Source organism: Panicum virgatum, chromosome 3K, assembly GCF_016808335.1.
Source record: "Panicum virgatum strain AP13 chromosome 3K, P.virgatum_v5, whole genome shotgun sequence".
NCBI lineage: Eukaryota > Viridiplantae > Streptophyta > Magnoliopsida > Poales > Poaceae > Panicum > Panicum virgatum.
In genome coordinates, this window is record NC_053138.1 from 16,939,676 (window position 1) to 16,961,931 (window position 22,256).

The 22,256-nt window shown below is 46.4% G+C and overlaps 2 protein-coding genes and 2 pseudogenes across 3 annotated transcripts; 1 reads left to right on the forward strand and 3 right to left on the reverse strand.

Annotated features, from left to right (window-relative positions):
• Positions 1–2,487: 2,487 nt before the first annotated feature.
• On the forward strand, positions 2,488–4,969 carry LOC120697948 (uncharacterized membrane protein YuiD-like). 2 transcript variants are annotated; one of them, XM_039981337.1, is made up of 5 exons: positions 2,488–2,807; positions 3,429–3,606; positions 4,234–4,284; positions 4,417–4,512; positions 4,789–4,969. In XM_039981337.1, the coding sequence occupies exons 1-5, from the start codon at positions 2,608–2,610 to the stop codon at positions 4,846–4,848; spliced, it is 585 nt and encodes a 194-aa protein (XP_039837271.1). In that variant the 5' UTR covers positions 2,488–2,607; the 3' UTR covers positions 4,849–4,969. The 2 variants fall into 2 exon arrangements, with proteins under 2 accessions (XP_039837271.1, XP_039837272.1); XM_039981338.1 differs by having other exon boundaries at positions 2,491–2,807; positions 3,429–3,585.
• Positions 4,970–5,087: 118 nt separating this feature from the next.
• On the reverse strand, positions 5,088–6,639 carry LOC120697947 (pentatricopeptide repeat-containing protein At1g07740, mitochondrial-like). The gene has a single exon (XM_039981336.1). The coding sequence runs from the start codon at positions 6,612–6,614 to the stop codon at positions 5,298–5,300; it is 1,317 nt and encodes a 438-aa protein (XP_039837270.1). The 5' UTR covers positions 6,615–6,639; the 3' UTR covers positions 5,088–5,297.
• A 632-nt stretch (positions 6,640–7,271) lies between these two features.
• Positions 7,272–13,156, reverse strand: LOC120700652 (annotated as a pseudogene).
• A 1,764-nt stretch (positions 13,157–14,920) lies between these two features.
• LOC120700653 lies at positions 14,921–21,070 on the reverse strand (annotated as a pseudogene).
• Positions 21,071–22,256: the final 1,186 nt, after the last annotated feature.

Below are 22,256 nucleotides of genomic sequence, written 5' to 3' on the forward strand. Positions count from 1 at the left end.
CCTTCCCACACACGCACCTTTTCTTTGTAAAACGAGTTGTATTGTGTATAAGGTCCTAATCGTTCTAGCAGCGATTAACGTCCAAACAAAACACATTCAGACATTAATCTAGGTGGTCAAGGAATTGTTATAACAAATCAAGGGGTGGCTATCCAACCATGTTTTTAGCAGGCAAAACATATGCAATTTTATAAAACAAGCCAATAGGTTGTATTTATAAAAATTAGGACAAAATATGCATCAAATGATGGGATTGAACTTGCCGTCTTCAAAGCCTTCCGGGAGGTCCTGGTCGAAGTACTGTCCTTCGGGCTCGGGGTCGCGGAACTGGTCCTCGTTCGCTGGCTCGCAGTACTGCTCGTCGACGGGCTCTCCCTCGTTCACACCGTGATCTACGACGCATACAAACAAACACACAATCAAGAAAAGAAATAAAAAGTTTTATCATTGAGCTCGAATCGGAAACAATTAAGATATGGAGATAGGGGTAATATTTTAGGGAGGTTTCCTAATGGCATGGCCAAAACTATGTTAGGAACGGCATTGTAAAGTTTCAGGTCCATCGGGAGTTGTTTGGTGCATGAAATGATAGGTTACAACGAGGTTTAGGGGTTAAACAAGGAGTCAAGGACCTATTTGTAATTATTCTCCAGAAGGCAGTGGCTTGATTATGATTTTTGGAAACATCTGGACTACTCTGAAAAGGGGTAGGGGCCTTTCTGGAATTAGTTTTTTAGGGTGGAGGGACTAATTTTCTAATAAATTAAAAGAGAGGGTTTTCTTTGCAAAATAATTAAAGAGGGGGGGACTCTTTACTAAATAGGCAGAAAAGGAGGGGGCTGGGGGAAAAATCGCCCCCTTTCTTCCTCCTCTCGCCAGGAATAGAGGAGGGGCAGGGGAGGGGGGCGGCGCTCCTGGCGCCGGTGGCCCAGGGCACGGGAGCGGCCGGGGAGGAGGGGAAAAGGGAGAGGAGAGTGAGGGGGTTTGATTCCCCACCTTGGCTCGGGCTGTGGTGGAGCGAGGGGGCGGGGCGACGAGAGCAGGCGGCGGTGGTCGGAGGTGGTCGCGGTAGCGGCGCTGCAAGGCCAGGAAGGGGCGTGCGGGAGCTGGGTGGGTTCATGGAGGAGCGGAGGCGCGCAGAGGGCGTATTTATAGCCGAGGAATGGCGGTGGCGAGGCGGTGGAGGGGAGGAGCCGCGTCGGTGGCGGTTCAGCGGGGCGCCTTAATGGCGCTCCGGCCGCTTGCGGCCGTCGTGGAGCGGCGCACGCACCGAGGGCGGCGTTCCGGGGCGGAGCGTGCACGTGCTCCGTCGCTGTGGCCGACGTCAAGCTTGGCTCGCTCACTCGCGTCGAGGCGGCACAGGGCGACGGCGCTGTTTGGAACGACAGGAGCGCGGCGTCGGCCGGGGCCGCGCACAGGGCCGCGCGTGCGGTGCGCTGGCAGGGCACATGCGGGAGCAGGGCGCGTGCGCGTGGACGGGCCCGGGAGTAGAGCAGGGCAGCGACGAGCGGCGCGGCGGGCGGTGCGCTTGGACGCGCGCGCGGGGCAGGCTCGAGGGCGTGCGCGCGGGCGAGCGGGTGCGGTGTGCGCGGCTCGGCGCGTCGGGGTCGGCGCGCGGGCGGCCTAGGCGTGGCGCGGCGTCGCGGCCCGGTGTGCCGAGCCCCGTGCGCGTTCGTGCGCGTGTGCGTGCGGACGGGCGGCCGGGGGCAGCGCTGCGGCCCGGTAGCGCGCACGCGTGTGCGCGGGTAGGCCGGAGTGGGGCGTGCGCACCGGGGCAAGGCCGGGGAGCCGGGCCGGGCGGCGCTCGGAGCGTGCGGGAGCGGTGCAGAGGTGGGAGAAGGAGAAGGGAGGAAGGAAAGAGGGAGAGGGAAAAAGAAAAATGGAGAAAATGAAAGAAAATGGAAGAAAAGGAAAAATAGAAAAGAAAAGGGAAAAAAGAAAAGGAAAAAGGGAAAGAGAGAGAAGAGAGAGAGGGAGATTCGCGCCGCGCTGATCGCGGCGTCGACCGCGGGGCCGGTCGGCCGCGCTCAGCGGTCGCGTGCGCGCGCTGATGAGGCCACGGGGAAAAGGGGTCGGGGGTGTTGGAGATCGGACGTTTGGAACAGAGAAAGATTCCGGGAATTAGGGTTCAGGGTTTTAGGCGGATTTTGAGTTCAACGTTGAAAAGCTTTGGAAAAAATATTTTAGCGCGTAATTTAATTATGTTAGATTTTTGGATGTCACAGCCTCCCGCGGCGGCGACCCGGTTGCCTCCTGCGACGGCGGCGGCGGCCGGGGGCCCTCCGTCTCCCGTCGACTGGGAGCGCGAGGCGAGGGTGGGATTGGCGCTGTTTCACGGCGAAACCGGAGCGTGCGGGGCGCGGTCCCACCTGTCGGGGTGGAAACAGCGCACATGAAGCGAGAGCCTTTGAATTTGCTTTCAACGATCCAGATGGACAGCATGTTACACTGTGACATGCCATAAGCATGTCACCGAATCTCGGTTCAAGGACGGCAGCACTAGCGCCAACCCCAATTACCCCCGAGTCCCACGAGGCCACGACCCGCGGCCCAACCGGCGACGGACGAGACGAGGCAGAGAGGGGAGCCAGTGATAGAGCAAGCGGCATGAGGGGTAGCGAGATGTTGACCGCGGCGCGTGCCGCCGGCACGGCCCCGTCCACCGCCTCCTCGGGGGCGGCGGCGGCGGCGGACCTGGCGGGAGCAGGGGGCGCGGGCGCCATCGGCGGGGGCGGCGGCAACTTCCCCCTCGCCGTCGCCCTCCTCGCCTTCGCCTTCGCCAACTTCATCAACATCCTCTCCATCTGGTGCGCTCCTCCCCCCTTCTCCCTCCTAGATCTAAATCTAACGCGCGGGGCTTGGTCGTTGGTCCCGACGCGATTGCTCCCGCGCCCCTGTCGGTGCGCGTTCTAGGTGGTGGTTGGTTGCGGCTTGCGATCGGGTTTGGGTTCTCGTTAGCGAAAAATTGATTCTTTTTTTTTCTTTGGCTATGCGCAAGGCTTGGATTGAGGGTTTCCTCTTGTGTGATGTGGTGTGCAAGCAAGGAATGTGCTTTACTTTTGCGAAGCTTAATTTCATGCTGGAGGTGAAACATTACTTTTATTGGAAGGATGTGGAGAAGACTACGCTATCTGTATAGAAGTCAGTAACCTCATGCCGTTTGTTAGAACCTGTCTTTATGCTCCTTTTTTTTTTTTTTTGCTCTGCTGGCTTGGGATAAAGTCCGATTGTACTGTTCCCACCTGCAAAATTGCAAACTGAACCCCCCTATATATGTTTTTGACAATACTTACAACTGAATGAAGACTATGCGGCATTAACGATATGCTGATTGAATGTAGCTGGATGCTCAGAATTATCAAGTTTTTAAGTTAAGAGTTTGCAGTGCCGTTCCATTAATCCTTGATTTGTTCTTCCTAGACATGCAGGTTAAAAGAGAAGAAGTGGGATGCAAGGAAATTTCTTAGTTCGGCTGGAATCATGTCGTCTCTTTCTGCAACAGTGGGGAGTTTGGCCGTTGCTGTGGGTCAACAAGAAGGCGCAGATAGCTCTGCGTTTGCCCTCGCATTGGTTTTTGCTGCCGTTGTATGTACTGAAATCAATCAGGTCCCATGATTTTATTTCTTAAGCAAGTGGAATTGCAACCTTGGAGCATTCCTTTTTAGAACTGTAGCTCTTGGCATTTACTTTCCTTCCTACAAACAGGAGTAGTTTTAGCATTTGTTGCTTTTAAGAGTAGTGTTTTCACTTTTCAGTATTCAACCTATAGTTGGTCTCTTCTTGCATTGCTGGGAATGGGCATGGATTTTATATTTGTTTTAACCTTAAGGTAGTAATGTCGGCATTTGTCCACTGTAGATGTTTTGAACATGGACATCCTTCATGGCAGTGGTTGACGGCCCTACTGGCTAACGTTCATGTTCTATTCAGTAGTGCATTTGCCCGCATTTTCATGCCAAAGCGATTCACTTGTCAATTCGCCAAAATTCTTCATGTTATGTTGGATAAGAGCTAGTGCACTCTGGAACCATGCCAGCTGATGTGCCATTACTCGTTCTTAAATTATGCCATAAAACTTGCTAGCATGTGTAATATTTTCTTTCTTAGATATGTTAAGCATTATCCCTGTATTTTAGGAAAAAGAAAATGTAAAAATGGTTACCTGAATCCTTGTCGGTAAGCAGTAGTTCCATTTCTACGAATATGTTCTAAGCTTATATTTTCTTCTTATAGGTAATGTATGATGCATCAGGAATCAGATGGCACACGGGTCGCCAAGCTGCGGTAAGCCTGGGAATTTCTATGCATATTCTGAGCATAAGGCGAGGTCTTATTGCACTGTATTGTCACTTCCTTGTGAACTCGTGTTGGAACTGATCTATTTCTTCTAACCCAGTCTACTAACTTCTGTTGCAGTTGTTAAATCAAATAGTTTGTGATTTCCCGCCAGAACATCCAATTATCTCGACCTTTAGGCCTCTAAGGGAACCTCTTGGACACAGTCCACTTCAGGTAGCTCTATTACATATCTTCTATTTCTTACACAGTAAATATGGTTCATGTCCTTGACTTATTCAGTTATTCTCATCCTTAAAAGATGGTACTGTTTCATGAGCTAATTTAGAATTACCTCACCCTGACCAAAAATATTTTTTGCTCTTTGGTCTATGGCTGCTATTTTAAGTATATGTGTATCTTGTTATAATGGCTTATTGTCAGCAATTCATGGTTAGTATCTATATCTCCTTTTTTCTGTCACTAATTTCATTATCGCTTTCATCGCCGCAGGTTTTTGCAGGAGCACTTGTTGGTTGTACTATTGCATATTTCATGGGAAAATCCGTATAAGAAATAGTTGGCATTTTGCCTTGTACACGAATTATATTGTCTTAATATATAACTTTTTGCTAAAAAAATCTCCCTTGTACATTTTGTCCCTGGGAAATGTCTTCTCTCATGATTGACGGCATCAAATTTCTTTCTGGCTGGAGTTTAGATTGTGCAGAATTTGCGCAAACTGTAATATGGGATTATTTAGAAGCTGGTTGGGATACCGTGCTTCCTGTGTTGACTCAGAACCGGTTAGGTTATGCCGCAGTAATCTTCCACTTTGGTAATTAACAAAATTTTCCGTTCCAACTGGCGCAAAAAGGTGTTTCCATGTGCGAGAAGAAAAAAATGTCATAAGTGGAGGCTCAGCTAATACTACTGCAAAACAAGCAACATAAACAGAAAAAGAGATGAATTTTTGATACATCTAGTAGTTGCCATCTGAAAATTATCACTCGAACTATGTATCAAGCTGATGACACCAAGTCGTCGAAGAGCTTCACCTCACTTGCGCTGCTGCTGCTGCTGCAAACGCATGCAGCAACGGACTGCCACCCTTCTGCATCCAGCCGCAACCCCCTCAGCGCCATCTGTTCTAAGACGAAGCATGCCTCCTCCCCCTTCCCGTCCTCGCCGAGCCCTCTCACCAGGTGCCGGAACGTGCGCGCCAGCGGGCAATGGCCGCTCGCCAGCATCGCGTTGAAGACCCGCAGGCCCAGCTCGAAGTCGCGCGCTTCGCAGCAGCCGTCGAGGAGGACGCGATACGTGGCCGCGCTCGGCGCGGCGCCGTCCTTGAGCTGCATCTCGACGAGCGCCCTGTGCGCCTCGTCGACCCTGCCGGCGTCGCACAGGCACCTGATGAGGACGTTGTAGCTCGCGTCGTCGGGCTTCAGCTTGCGCTTGCGCATATCGGAGATGAGCTGCCTGACGCCCTCGGCGTCGCCGCGCAGCGCGCACGCGCTCATCAGCACGCCGTAGTTGGCCGCCTCGGGCTGGCAGTCCCGGTACTCCATGTCGAACATCAGCTTACTGGCCTCGTCGTACCGCCCGACATCGCAGAGCCCCTGCGTCAGCAGGGCGTACGTGACGGCGTTCGGGGCGACGCCCCTGCGTGCCATCTCGTCCACGAGCCGCTCCGCCGCGGCCAGTTCCCCTTCGCGGCACGCCGTGCCCACCAGGGTGTTGAACGTCACCACCGTCGGCCGCACGCCGCGGGCGAGCATTTCCTCGAGCACCGCGCGGGCGCCCGAGAAGCCGTCCCTGTGGCAGACCCCCTTGAGGATGATGTTGTAGGACACGGCGTTGGTCCGGACGCCGAGCTTAGGGGCCTGCGGGAGCATCTCCCGCGCGGCGTCGACGCGGCCGTTGCAGACGAGGGCGTGGAGGAGGGCGTGGAACGTGGTGCTGGAGTGGGAGCAGAAGGCCGGGACGGCGCAGAAGACGAGGAGCGCGGCGTCCAGGCGGGACGCGGCGCCGAGGCGGTCGATGAGGGCGGCGAAGGCGGTTGGCCGCAGCGGGACGCGGAGCGACCGGAGCGCGGCGAGGAGCGGGGGCAAGAGCGGGAAGAGGCGCGCGCGCGCGAGGCGGTAGAGCACGCACGCGGCGAAAGGGTGGTCGTGGAGGTGCCGCGGCGCGGAGAGGAGCGCGGCCGCGGCGGCGACCGGGGAAGGGAGGGACTTGAGGTGGAGGAGGAAGGGGTGCGGCTCCGGCGGGGGCTTCGGCTTGTAGAGAAACTTCTTGGGGCGGCGACGGCGGCTGCTGCGCGTTGCTGCGGTGGCCGGCATTGGGCGTGACAGGTGGTGGCGGGAACCCGAGATTCCGTTTCCGGGAGACTCATAGTACGTGGAGAGGGCCTTGGGCCCATGAAAAGCATGAGATTTCGGGCTATCAGCCCAGCCCATTACCCACGGCGGCCCAGCAAGCAACTTCTCGTGCACTTGGCGGTCGTCCTCGTCCCCTTCGTCGTCGGTCCCGGCTCCCCGACTCCGGCGCCGCTCGCATGTGGCGGTGGCGCCCGCGGCCCTCGGAACTCGGCGCCTTTCTGGATCTCGGATCCAGAATGGCCGCGCGGTACACCTCCTTGTCTCCCTCCCACCCGAGTATGGCTTTAACCCTTCTGAAGTTCGAGTTGCATCCAGTAGTTTCCACCGTTTAGCTCGTATGCGCGGAGCCAGCAAGATTCGAAATGAAAACTTTGCTGATTTTTCTGGGGCTGATTCGATGTGTAGCCTCGTCGATTTAAATGCCCTTGTATGTAAATTCAATACACGATTGGGTTCTAGAACAAATGTGTGCTACATGGCTCTGTGCAAAATTTAAACGCACGATTGGGAACAGTTTGCAATGTGCGCCCTAGCACTGCCAAATCTATACATCTTCCTCGAAAAATTCTTTCATAGATAGATAAGTTTACTAGGAATCAATCATGTAGCCCAGATCTGTTACATGGTGCGAAGCTCCACAAGTGAAGCATAAACTCCACCAGAGACGCCCATCAGTGTTTCGTGTCTTCCTTCCTCCACAATTATGCCATCCTTTAGAACTGCGATCATATCAGCTCCTTGGATTGTTGAAAGCCGGTGTGCCACAATGATGGTTGTCCTGCCAACCATCACATGATCCAATGCATTCTGAACAATGCGCTCTGATTCAGCATCCAATGCGCTTGTCGCCTCGTCTAGGAGGAGTATCCTTGGGTCCTTCAGGATAGCCCTCGTGATAGCTATTCGCTGTTTTTGGCCACCTGACAGTTGTGTTCCTCTCTCTCCGACAGTTGTATTGTACCCCTGTGGCATGCTTGAGATGAATTCATGAGCATTCGCTGCTCTAGCGGCCACAGCAATCTCTTCCTCTGTTACCTCTTCATGCTTCCCGTAAGCTATATTATCACAGATTGTTCCACTGAAAAGCACTGGTTGTTGGCTTACCAATCCCATCTGGTCCCTCAACCAACTGATCTTTAGGCTACTAATTTCCACACTATCAAATAAAATTGCACCAGAATCAGGTTCATAGAAGCATTCTAATAATGCTATCGCAGTAGATTTGCCACTACCACTTTGACCAACGAGTGCAACTGTCTGCAATAAATGGGTTCCATGTAAGTCCTTGGAACAATAATGGTCTAACGAAAAAAAATCAATCCTCATAATAACTGAGAGCAGATCGACGAAATTAGGTTCTGGTTTAGTTTAGACCTTTCCGGAGGGAATGCCCAGGGTGAAGTCAGTGAATATTTGAACATGCGGACGGGATGGGTATTTGAAGCTGACATGCTTAAAATCGATGTCGCCCTTGACATTTGCCAAGGTGGAACCTTCTTCGCTACTGGAATCAATTTGGGATTTTCTATCTAAGATTGAGAATATGGAAACAGAAGAATCATTTGCCTTAGCTGAGTCAGAAGCCATAGCATTTGTTCGTGATACTCCAATCATGGCTAAAACTAAAGCAAAGTAAGCCTGCATTCCAACAATTTGAAACATACTTATCGGATAATATATGGACCAATAAGGGGAAAAATAAAACAATGACTATTACTTACCTTGAAGACATCACCAAAAGTGGATTTGCCCTGACTAACAAACTTTGCACCAACATAGTAACAAGGAGCAGAGCTGGCGTATAACATCAGATATGAGAAACCAAAACCAGGACCTCCAACTATTCCAGTTCGAATTCCCTGATCCCTAGAAGCTTGGCATTTCTGATTGTATTTGTCCATCACTCTCTTCTTGGCACAAAATGATGCTACTGTTCTGATGCTACCGATTGCTTCTGTTGCCACTTGACTTGCTTCTTCGTACATTGTCTACAAGCACATGCCAGGTGCAGTAATGCAAATCAGAAAAAGAAGGGAAGATATTACTAAAAGTGACATGCACATTAATTTGAAAAAACAAAGCATTATTGACACCGTTCTAATACAGTGGTTACTGTTAATTAATATGCTAACTTGTCTACCTTTTGCCGGCATGACATATATCAAATCTAGTTCAGGACTCTTTACCATAGGTAATATAACTTGTGGAAATGGAACTGAATACTAACTCATGGTTTATTGGGAACAACACAACACTGTAACATTTCATGATTGAAATATTTGCACCTTGAACAGGGAAAAAAGTGTAGAAGGCTAATTTTTTGTCTACCTTAGCATCTTGACTGAACCCCTGTAGGAACTTCACTTGAGCATAACCCTGGAGACCCACTAAAGGAATTACAAATAAGATCACCAATGAAAGCTTCCAGTCTGCGACCATTGCAATTACTATTCCACAAATAAGTGTTGCAATACTTTGAACCAGTAAGGCCAAGTTATCTCCCACTAGACGTCTTACATTAAGTGCATCAATAGATAGCCTTCCATTAAGTGCTCCACTATTAATAATGAAAAGGATGTTTAGTATATTGATCATCTCGTTCCATGAATAGATCAAACTTCAAAGTGTATATTACTTACCTGGAATTTTCAGGATGATCAAACCAAGCAACTTCTTGGTGCACTATGCTTTGGAATGTCAAAGCTCGGATTCGTTCTATAAGCTTCCCACCAGCTATTGCAAAAAGAAAGCAATTTACTAGCTTTGATACCATAGAAATTACACCGATCACAACACACAGCAATGCCCAAAAGGTAGAATCTTTCCGTTGCTCATCTGGTGATTCATAAAATATTTTAGCAGCACTAGCCATTGCTAAACCAAGTGCTGGAAAGATAGCTCCATCAATTGCTGCTACAATGGATCCAAATAGGAGAACTGCAGCCTCTGGTTTGTTTAGGCGAATTAGGCGTCCTATTGGTGCTTTATTTGGTACCTTGCCATCAGTGTTTTCATTTTGTCTGGCACCATCTGCTAAGGTATATTCCAGTAGTTCAGTGGGCCCAGGAACACCAAACGGAAGACTTAAAGAATGACGGCCGCTACCTCCTGAACATCTACTTACTGATCGTCTGAGTGACCCGCTCTTTTTAGATGCTGAGCCTGATAATCTAGCACCTGACTTGCAGTCATTTTCTTGTTGTGTCTCTTGCATCCGTATAAGCTGAGAGTATGCTCCATTAGCATCCTTTACCAATTCATCATGGTGCCCTAAAATTATTGGTAATTTGTATGACTGAGTAATATTTTTACCCTTTTGTCACAAAAGTAAGTTACAGAATGTGCTCAAGAGGAAATTACCTTGCTCTACTAATTTTCCTTTAGAGACGACTGAGATGCAGTGAGCATTTCTTACAGTGCTCAAACGGTGCACCACAGCCCACAAGTGTGGTTCTCCCCACCAAGATCCTATTTAGTGCATCTTGGACTATCCTTTCAGACTCCAAATCCATGCGCTAGTTGCTTCATCAAGCAAAAGAATTTTTGGATTTTTAAGGATGGCTCTCGCGATTGCAATCCTCTGCTTTTGTCCCCCGGAAAGCTGAGCACCTCCTTGTCCAACTGTTGTGTCATAACCCTGAAATCATATGGATGCATGATCAGTTTTATAGTTTTATACAAGACAGTGGCTTATTATTGAGCAGGTCATGTTCATGTAAGTACATTAGGGAAGTTCTCAATGAAGCTTGCTGCATTCGCGATCTCAGCTGCTCTCTTGATTTCTTCAAAGGCTGCATCCTCTTTTCCATAGGTAATATTCTCCCTGATGGATGTCATGAAGAGCAGTGGTTCCTGATTAACAAGGCCAATCTTCTCCCTTATCCAGTCTAGCCTGAAACTTTTGATGTTCATTCCATCGATTAAAACCTCTCCAGCCTGTGGATCATAAAATCTCTCAACCAGATTGATCACAGTTGACTTTCCACTCCTACTCTCCCCGACTATGGCCATTGTTGTGCCACTTGGTACATGCACTGAAAATCCATCAAATATCAGTTGATCTGGCCTTCCTGGGTAGCTGAAGAACACATCCTTCAGTTCTACTTCACCCTTGATGTCATCTAATACAATGCCAGTACTATCGTAGTCAATTTCTTGTCTCCTCTTGATTGTTTTGAACAATCTGTTACCCGCAACTCTTCCTTCCTCAAAGGAAGCTATGCAGGGGGTTGCATCACCTAAAGATCTATCACAAACAGTTAAAAAATTCATGTTAGTAGACAGATAGGATCTTAATGTTTTTTTGGTGATAAAGTACTAGCACATGCATCAAAAGTAGATACCATTATTATTGACCTTTTATGGGTAAAATGCTAGAACAAAGCTGGCTATTTACTGATTTCAACTATTAGTCTGGGACATTTTCAGCGTCAATGCTCACCTAGCACCTATCATGATTGCAAACATGACATTTAGGATATCTGCTCCACTATATCCTTTGGTGACGCTTAACTTGCTGCCATACCATATAATCAATCCAAAGGTGGAGAAATATAATAATGATAGTAAACCCATGCCAAAGCCTTGGACAGCCCCTTCCTTGACTGCTCCTTTGTATGCCTTCTTTATGAGATTGTTGTACAGGGCAATAGCTTTCTTTTCACCATTGAAAGAAACAACCTGTTATTAAATATGGATACAAGTCAGTTGCAAGCTTATCATCTGTAGTGCATGATGATCATAGGGCCTACCGTTCTTATGGAGCTAATTGTTTGTTCAACTATATCACCTGCATCACTGTATGATGGTAGGCCCTGGTTAGATATTTTTGACAGCATCTTTGCGACAATTCCAGCAGCAACAATAGATGGTGGTATCGTAGAAAGCATAACAAGAGTTAGAAGCCAGCCTTTGATGAATGCCAGAACAAACCCCCCGAAGAAAGTTGTAACAAGCTGTAGAAATCTGCCAACCTAAAGACAAGAGAATCTGAGTTGTGGTTGTTCAAAAGGAAGACAAGGGATACAAACAAACAAACAAAACAGCCTTTAATCTTTCTATAGGAAGGAAGCTGAAGCACCACCGGATTATCATCTTATCAGTTTATTTGTTCTCTTTGTATCAGGTCTAAATCAATTAAGAAGATGCACGGTTTATGCACTTACCTTCTCACCAATAGCATCCTGAATTAGAGTCGTGTCAGAAGATATACTGATATACTGGAGACTACTTGTCCAGTCGTTGTTTCTACATCGAAGAATGTCATATCCTATCTGAGGACTGATTTGAGATACAAAGATCGAATACGAGTAGCCTGCCTCTCGCCAGTCATCGTCCAGCATGACACCTCTGGTAAGCACGGCTGTTATTGTCATGTATTTGCATTTGAGCATTCTTTATTAAGATACTAATAGTCTAAGAGTGATTTTAGTGGCATCCCAATTCCTAATGGTCCATACAAGTACTACAGGATGATCTGATACTTGGGTGTCTATTCATAGGTATTATATTATTGTTATGATTTTTAAAATAGTTGATCATGACAACATGATATCAATGATGTTTTTTTTGCTCAAATATAATTCCAAGTTCAAAAGGTATCCAATATTGTATAGGCTAGACATGGCCAAATATGATAGTGTGCCATGCGAACACAAAATGATCCTTGAAATACCTGAATACTATTTTAAAGATCCAATATTGTATATTTGAGCAATATTTCTATTGCGACCCAGGTATCCAATATTGTATAATTGAGCAAAAAACAATATTGTATATTTGAGCAAAAAAAAACAATATTGTATATTTGAGCAAAAATGCTATTTCGACCCAGGTGTCCAGGAGAGCAAAAATTGCGTATATCAGTTGTACTTACGTATGAAAGAAGCAAACCCTGTTCCAATGGCCAAGTAAATGAAGTTTAGAACTGCCTGAAAAAGAAAATACCAGCAATATTTACTAGTACATCCAATAACTAACCAGGAAAATTAACAAGATTTTTTTTCTTCTGGATAGTAAACTGCAGTCAATCTATAATAGTATAATTGCCATCACTTTGTTTTTTACGAAACAACCATCATTACTTACATAATATATGTTGAGACCATGATAATGTGTGAATGTCAAAATCAGTATCTATGTTATAAGCAAGCATCGGCTAATTCTCTATTATAACAAGAGTATGTAACATTGCAGGCTAGCAGACAATGGCTTGTGGAGGGCTGTACCTTGTTGACTCGATGAACAATTGTCTCTGGGGTTGCAGCCCCAAAGGCATCAATCATCTGCCCGAATACAATCGTCATGACCACCATCGACATGCCGTTGCCCAGTGCCCCGACCAGGCCGACCAGCATCAGCACGACGTCGGTGCTGTCCGCGTACTTGAACAGCCCATGGAACGGCACCTTGGCCATCGCCATGTCCTTCTTGCCATTCTCCTTCTCTTCTTCACCCTCCTTTGCTGCATCAGCAGCAGCTGTCGCGGTGCATTCTTCTGCCATGCCGCGCCTGCTCTTTGTCAGGTTCTCGCCCTACTGCATATGGCTCTTGTTGCTCTGTTGATGGTAACCTTTTTGTAGTGCCGTTTTCTAGGGTCTTTCTGTGCAAGGGCTGTTTTTCATGTTTGCATTCTTTGCTGTTAACTGCATTCACAAGAGCGATAATGATGGGGATAAGCATCCAAGGCGATAGCCGGCAGTGTGGTGAGTAGAATGCATGTATGATGTGAGATGTTATCTTCAGTCAGCATTCGTGTTATTGTGTTAAATTTGGTAGGATTACTTATGTTTGACACTAGCTTTCAAAAAAAGAAAGCTACTCCAATGTTCAGAAACCAATCATCAAGGTGCCCGCAGCCAATGACTGAATCATGTTACGGTGGTGGCAAAAGCAATGTTTTGAAACCCATCTTTCCTGGACATTAGCTTTGAGCACTTATTATTACCTGTGGCCGTCGCTCCCGGTAATTTAGCCCTGTGTTTGCATCAGAAGGTGACGAGGACTTCTGACTGAGCCTGCTAAGTCTCGATCAGATGGTTTCGACGACCTGACCCGGTCTTGCAGCTTGCTACCTTTGGCTTTCCTCATGATATGTTTGCGTGTACTTGGTGTACGAGACAAGTTTATGCCCAGATCCGCTGGTACCTGCTGGCATGGCACGACTGGGACCTTGCTGGTGGCAGGATGGAGCCAAGTGCAAAGTGACAAGGTTGCCTGAGCCCGGGATCCTTGCTCGGGCGCCATGAGCATCAAACCAGCTAGCTGCCTTCCATTTGCTAGTCGTTTGGTGAGCGGGGTAACTGTTTGTGTCGGCGTCGGAACGACAACGGAAGACCTCGCCGTCGCCGGCGAGTCGGCGACCGACAGAACGGCCTCGAGGTATGCTGTATGCCTGTATGCACGGCGCAGCCGCCGGGCGTGGCGGGCGGGCCGCGGCGGAGACGTAACGGGCCGTGTTCAAAACATCGAAGCGGGCTGGGCCTCGAGCCCTCGATTCGCGTCTCTCACGCGTGCGATTAAATTTTTAGGCGGGCCAGCGATCCAGTGGGGCCCGCTTCACTTATCTGACATGGTGTTCCTAAAAAAAAAACTTATCTGACATGGTGGCCCATAGCTTCTCCTGTTCCCCCAGGCCCCGGATCCCGCTGCGGCGCGCCCCCGCCGCCGCGGCATCTCGCGCCTCCGCGGGCGAGCCGAGGAGTTCGGGGAGGCGGGCGCCGGCGGTCGGCAACCACCGGGCCATCAAGGCAAGCGTCGCCCCCGCGCCCCCCCCCACCCCCCTTTGGCTGGGCTGCGAATGCACCGCGGGAGGCTTGATGAGGCTGTCGACACGGCTCCCACGCCTCCACCTAATAATCCGAGCAGGTACTGCTGATTAATTTCTCGTGGAAATTCCTGCCTGCAAATTTCAGACGCTCAAACATTATTGGTTTCAGTCGCCAAGCAGATGATATGCTTACTCTCTTCGTGATTTTGGTGCTAGGTATCTAGACTCTAGAGTGTGTAGTTGATAGCCCGATTCCACCCCCCCCCCCCCCCCCCCCCCCGCCCTCCCCAAACACCTCGAACACTCAACACACTATATTTTTTTTTGAAACGAACTCAACACACTATATTGGTTTGAAGGAAAAATACACACATGGTATCTGGGTGACTGGGTGGATAAACACTCAATTGCATGAATTGTTCACTACTTATTCAGAAGCTAAATGCTACCAATTTTATCAGATTTCTTCTGCTCATAGCTGTACATTCGTCTGAGTGCATATCCCCTGTATTAGCTCAGGCACGTCCAATTGCCTGAATTGTTCACCATGCTATTCATCCTGTTGTCAGGCAACTTGTCAGGCTACTCACAACAAATCAGCACCAGCCACCAGCCGCAGCTAGCCGAACAGAGTGAATATCTCTTAATGAAGAGTGGGTGCTCTTTCTGTTGCTGACATAGTGCTCATGCTGTACCAGAGCGAAGTTCCACAAATGAAGCATACACTCCACCCTCAATGCCCATCAGCACCTCATGTGTCCCCTTCTCCACAATCATGCCATTCTTCAGAACTGCGATCATATCAGCCCCTTGGAATCGTGGAGAGGCGGTGCGCGACGGTGATGGTGGTCCTGCCGACCATCGCCTGGTTCAGTGTATCCTGGACAACACGCTCTGATTCGGCATCTAACGCACTGGTGGCCTCATCTAGGAGCAATAATTGTGGATCCTTCAGGATGGCCCTTGCTATAGCGACCCGCTGCTTCTGCCCACTTGATAGCTGTGTTCCTCTCTCACCGACCACTGTGTTGTATCCCTGGGGCATGCTTGATATGAATTCATGGGCATTAGCTGCCCCGGAAGCTTTGATAATCTCCTCCCCAGATACCTCATTGTTGCCATATGCTATGTTGGCACTGATGGTGTCATTGAAGAGTACTGGCTCTTGGCTTACCAGTCCCATCTTGTTTCGTAACCAACTGATCTTGAGATTCTTAATGTCCACTCCATCCAATGAAATTGTACCAGAATCGGGATCATAGAATCTCTCCAGCAAAGCAATTACTGTAGATTTTCCACTACCACTTGGTCCAACAAGTGCAGCATTCTGCATGGTGGGAAATTGAATGGGGGCATTGCTATTTCAAAAGGGAAAATGGAAAGGCAAAAGTTTGAATGAGTACCTTTCCAGAGGGAATGTTTAAGGTGAAGTCACTGAAAATTTGAATATCAAGGCGGCATGGATACTTGAAGCTAATATGGTTAAACTCAATATCACCATTTACAGGATCCAAGGTCAAACCTTCACCAGTGCTTGAATCAATTTTAGATTTCTTATCTATGATAGAAAATATGGAGGTAGCAGCTTCCTTTGCCTTTTTTGTATCGGATGCTAAGGTACTAGCTTCAGACAACCCAATCATTGCCAAAATTAAAGAAAGAAAAGCCTGAATCATAGGATATCAAATTAAGTATGTGAATAAGAAACTAAAAATAAGAGAAAGATAGCAAATGCTGATGCATGCCAATTACCTTGAAGACACTGGAAAAAAGTGGATTTGCCGTGACTGACAAATTGTGCAGCTACAAAGTAGCAAAGGGCAGAAGAGGTATAGACTATCATATTTGAGAAACCAAAACCAAGGCCCCCTATTATTCCGGTTCGAATTCCCTGGGTTCTTGAAGCTTGACATTTGTAATTGTATACTGTCACCACTCTCTCCTGAGCACAGAAAGATGCAACGGTTTTGATACTAACTACTGCATCAGCTGCAACTTGACTCGCTTCTTCATACATCATCTGCATTCACGGTTGGGTGTTCTTTTATGAGTATAAATAAAGACTACTTAAGTGATATATAGATCCATTAACCTCAATACCTCATAGATCAAGTCTTTTATTAGGTGATAAATCAGTTATTGACAATTCTTGATGAAAATATCAAAAGGCTATCTATTTTTCATGAACTTAACTAACTCGGATCAGCTGCCTTATTTTTTTCTTCAAGGAATGCTACAGTAGGTGTCAACTGCGGAGCAGACCTGAACTTGGTTATTTTGTGGGATAAAAGTATTATTTCCAAGATTGGTGAATAAAGGGATAGTATACATGATTGGTGAATAAAGGGATTGGATACATGACTAAAGGGTAAAGGCTACATTATTAAAATTGCATGGAGCATGTATAAAATTGCAACCAAATTGCATGGGATAGGATACAGTATTATTTCCAGGTATGTAGGTTGGCTTTTACAACCAAATTGCATGCAGCGTGTAGCCATAACATGAGATCTGCTGCCTTACTTTTATCATGGGCCATGTATAAAATATTAAAATTATTTCTAAAAAATGGAATGAAATAAAAAAAAGGATCGTGGTAATAAAGTCATACTGGTAATAGCATACTTTGGCCATTTCGAGCTATTCAAATTTTTGTGGTACCATCATATAACTTAAAAGCAAGCCCAAGAGGATATTTTATGATTGACCTTGGCATCTTGACTGAACCCCTTCAGGAACTTCACTCGAGCATAACCTTGGAGACCAATAAGCGGTATTACAACCATGATAACTATTGAGACCTTCCAATCTGAAATCATTGCAATGAGTATCCCAGACAATAGTGCCGCGGTACATTGGATAATTACAGCCAAGTTGTCTCCTACTAGGCGTCGCAAATTAAGGGCATCAATGCAAAGTCTTCCACCAAGTGCTCCTCTGCAAGAGATGAATATTCCAACTCTTAGTCTGATATAATCTAGTGCTTATCAAAATATATGTGTAACTGACCTGGAATTTATGGGATCATCGAACCAGGCAATTTCCTGGTGCACTATGCTTTGAAATGCTGAAGCACGGGCACGCTCTATGAACTTCCCACCAGCTATTGCGAACAGAAAGCCATTTGCGAGCCTTGATACCATACTCACTGTACCAAGTCCGACAGACACCAAACTCCAAAATCTAGAATCTTTGTCTCGTTTGTCTAGTGGTTCATAAAAAACTGCAGCAGCGTTAGCCAGTACAAAACCAGTAGCTGGGATGATGGCTCCATGGATTGCTGCTGCTAGAGAACCTAACAGAAGGACTGTCTTTTCTGGTTTATTTAGGCTAAGTAGACGTCCAATTGGCGCCTTCTTGATGGTCTCGCCATCACCATTTTCCTTATCACTATTTGCATCATTGTATGTAATTGATTCAGTGGACGCAGTCAAGCTAGGGGGAGGCATCATAGTATGTTGACTGATACTCCCAGCAGGATTACTTGTTGACTGTTGGAGGGACAGACTCCTTATATGCCTTGAGTGTGATATTCCAACATCTACTTGATAGCCATCTGCTTGGTGTGCCTCCTGCAGACGAATAAGCTGCGAGTAAGCTCGGTCAGGATCTTTCATCAACTCATTATGATGACCTGTAGATGTGTAGATCTATGTCAGAAACATAGTATTCCACTTTCTTATCTTTCTTTTTGGCACAAGATGAAAGTTATCACATTTGTAAGAATACGAACCTTGTTCGATTATTTTCCCTTGATGCACAACCGAGATGGAATCAGCATTCGTCACGCTGCTTAGTCGGTGTGCCACGATAAGTGTGGTTCTGTCCAACATGACCCTGTTTAGTGCATTTTGGACTACCCTCTCAGACTCCAAATCCAATGCACTTGTAGCTTCATCGAGCAAGAGTATTCTTGGGGTTTTAAGAATAGCCCTTGCAATCGCAATCCTTTGCTTCTGCCCCCCTGAGAGTTGAGTGCCATGTTGACCAACTGTTGCATCATAGCCCTAATTTCACATAAAGAAATTGTTAACGTTATGTTTATAAAGTGAACATAGTATACTGTTATGTATTGTGTTTATTTAAGTACATTAGGTAAATTGTTGATAAAAGTTGCTGCATTAGCAAGCTCGGCTGCTCTCTTGACTTCTTCAAGTGTTGCATCCTCTTTTCCATAAGAAATGTTCTCCTTGATAGATGTCGTAAAGAGTAGTGGTTCTTGGCTAACAATACCAATCTTTTGTCTTATCCAGTCTAACTTGAAACGTTTGATGTTAATGCCATCTATGCAGACTTCACCAGCCTGTGGATCATAGAATCTCTCAACCAAATTGATAACAGTTGACTTTCCACTACCACTCTCCCCAACTAGGGCCATTGTTTTGCCACTAGACACATGTAATGACAGTCCATTAAATATCAATTGCCCTGGCCTGCTTGGATAACTGAAGTACACATCCTTCAGGTCCACATCACCCTTGATGTCTTCTAATACCATCCCAGCAGAAACATCAGAATTAATCTTTGGTTTCCTCTCAATTGTTTTAAACAATCTGTGTGCGGCAGCTCTTCCGTCCGTGAAGGCAGAAAGGCAAGGGGTTGCATCGCCTAAAGCTCTATTAAATAAAGTTGAAAATTCACATATATAAGTGGGCAAAAATAGGAAATCAGCATGGCTGCAAACAAATTTATTGGCACATAATGACAATAAGATAATTTTGCTTTTTACACTAATACAACATATTTCTCATCGTTAAGTGCTAAAATATCTGGTTGTCATTTAGCCTATCTTATGAGTGTGTATATAGTTTTAGCATCGGACTCACCTTCCACCTACCATGACAGCGAACAAAATGCTTATGATACTTCCTCCATTATATCCTCCACTTTGAATTAACTTAGTACCATACCAAATGACTAATCCAAAGGTAGAGAAATAGACGAAGGAAAGGGATCCAGCCCCAAAGCCCAGGGCAGCTCCTTCCCAAACAGTGGCCTTGTATGCCCTCTTTATTTGGTTATTGTATCGAGAAACAGCTTCTTTCTCACCGTTGAATGAAACCACCTATTTTGCAGATATGGGACATGGATTAGCATGATGACTTATCATTCTTGATGTCATGATTCAACTACAAATAGCCTACCGTTCTTATGGATCCAACTGTTTGCTCGACAACATCAGCTGCATCACCATATGATTTTTGGCCCTCGCCAGAGATTTTGGAATGCATCCTCGAGACAATTCCACCAGCAGCAACAAACAGGGGTACAGTTGAAAGCATGACAAGTGTTAGAAGCCAACCTTTCACAAAAGCAACCGTAAGTCCACCAAAGAAGGTGGTGACAAGCTGCGCAAACTTCCCTACCTGATAAGAAGGAATGTGGCGATATGTCAGGGGAAAAAAGAAAATAAAGTGATCACTCTAAATGCACCTACTAGTTCACCAAAACAACAGGATGTAACTATGCAAGTATGCTTTACTTGGATGTTAAACTATCATAGTAGTAAGTAGAATTTTTTTTTCTGCAGCAGATAAAACCAGTCTTGTATTATACAGTTACCTTATCCCCAATGGCTTCCTGAATTAGAACAGTATCAGCAGATGCGCAAGAAATTACTTGTCCAGCTGTCATCTCTAAATCAAAGAATGCAATATCTTGTCTCAAGACAGAGTTGAGGTACAAAGACCGAATACGAGTAGCCTGTCTTTCTCCAGTTATTGTCCAGCATGATACCTCTGTAAAAGCAGATGTATTGCAATAATTTAATTGCCAATAATATATACATTGTTCACTTCATTCCAAATATGATGACAAATAAGTTAATTTACTAGGCTTGTTTTCCCCCTTTTTATTTGCTATACTTGATTCATTCTAATTTTATGAAAGAATATAGTAGCCCATTCCATCATTTAATCATATTCAAGTGTACTGAAGTATAGCATTACTCAGTTTTCGACCATGACAGCGGCAGAACTGTTTTGATACACGCATAAAATTCAAGGTAGCTTGAGCTATACATATATAGTCTACTAATAAGATATATGATGGACTCGCCTTTCTCCCTTTTAAGTTGGTAATTAGTTGAATCTTAGCTCTAGTTTCCTAACTATTTAAGAATAGTAACCATGTAATTTATGATAAAAAAACATGAAAATATGCTAACTCGTCAAGGCTGGGTGTGGTGTCCAAGTGATCACGCATACAGTAAATGATGAAAAACTGCCAGCACATAAATAAACTGGGTGTTGCGCAGCGAAGTGATCACAGACACTCCGTACTTACGAAGAAAAGAAACAATTCCTGTTCCAATTCCCAGGTAGACATAGTCGAGAGCTACCTAAAAGAAATAATAGCCATGTCAGAAAAATGTTAAATCTTGGAATGGTACTGAAATTACACTTAACTTTTTGGTAGGTCATGAGCTAGCCATTGCTCAATGCCAAGTCTTTGGATGCACTTGGTGTTATCTTACTACTGAAGCACACATATTTCAAGGGTATACATATCCTACCGTAGCCCGGTGAAGTATGGTTTCAGGGGTGCCATCTCCAAAAGCTGTAATCACCTGCCCGAAGATAATCATCATGATTGCCTGTGACACGCCGCTCGCCACCGCAGAAACCACCCCAACCAGCATCAGCATCATGTCTGTGCTGTCCGCATTAGCCCTGACAGTGGATCGTGTAAGCCCAAGGGCCGAAAGGACCTCCAAACTCGCAAGCCTAGTTTTACGGATCGTTTGTGGGCTATATATACAAAAGGGTCGAGTTGGATTGGATTGGCCCATAAAAAGATTGGGCTATACACGCGGCCCGAGTTGGTTCAAGGATTCTAGGAAGCAAATCGGCCCGAGGATCCTGAAATGGATTATGCCCTTTGCGTCTCCCTCGCAGAGTCGTCCTCGGCCTCCTGAGCCGTCGCGGCGGAGGCGGCGGCAATTGGAGGAGTCATCGCGGCGGCGGCAGCGTTGCCAAGCCTGTCGCGGTCTCCCCGTTCGTCTTCTCGTCCGGATCTACTATCCCCCGGCGGCAACCCTACCAGTAATGGCGCTTCTTGGTTTCTTTCCAATGTCTGGGATTCGTGGAAGGTTCGTCCGGTTGCTGGCTCTGCTCTGCTCGGCCGGCCGCTTGCCCAGATGCCGATGCCCATCACCTGCCTTTGCGTCATTATTTGATTCATATCGGTTCATAGTACTGGCCGGGTTCATAGATCCACATCACGCTGTATTCTATTTTAGCTAAAAGGTTTCTCATCTACATATGAACTTGCTCGATCTGTACTACTCGGATGGTTTTTCATCTAGATATGAACTTGCTCGATCTGTACTATCTTGATTGTGAACTGTACTAGCTTTGATTTTAGTTGCTTCAGTAGTTAGCAATTCTTTAAAAAAAGATGAAATTTTATTTGTGGTTCAGTTCAGATTTAAATTATCCATATTATTCACGCTACCTCTTTTACAGTGTGTGGTATTATGGAAAGAGTTTCATCAGCAACTGCAACAGAGGTTGAGGATGCTATATCCACTGGTCAGTCAGGCATGTCAGGGAAAAAGAGAGCCAAAGTTTGGGCTTATGTTGACACAAAACTCATTGATGGAGTGGAGAAGACTGTCTACAAGTATTGTAAGCTTCAGTTATCTTCTGTGCCAGGGAAAGGAACAACTCATTCGAACAGTTCAGTGATGCTACAAAAGCATTTTTAGCAGATAGGCATCCAACAGCTCACATGTTTGTGAAGATGATGATGGCAATCCAAGATGTATTGCTTGATGAGGCGTGGAATGCCAATTCACTGCTCAATGCATTGGCTGAAGCTATGTATACCAAGTT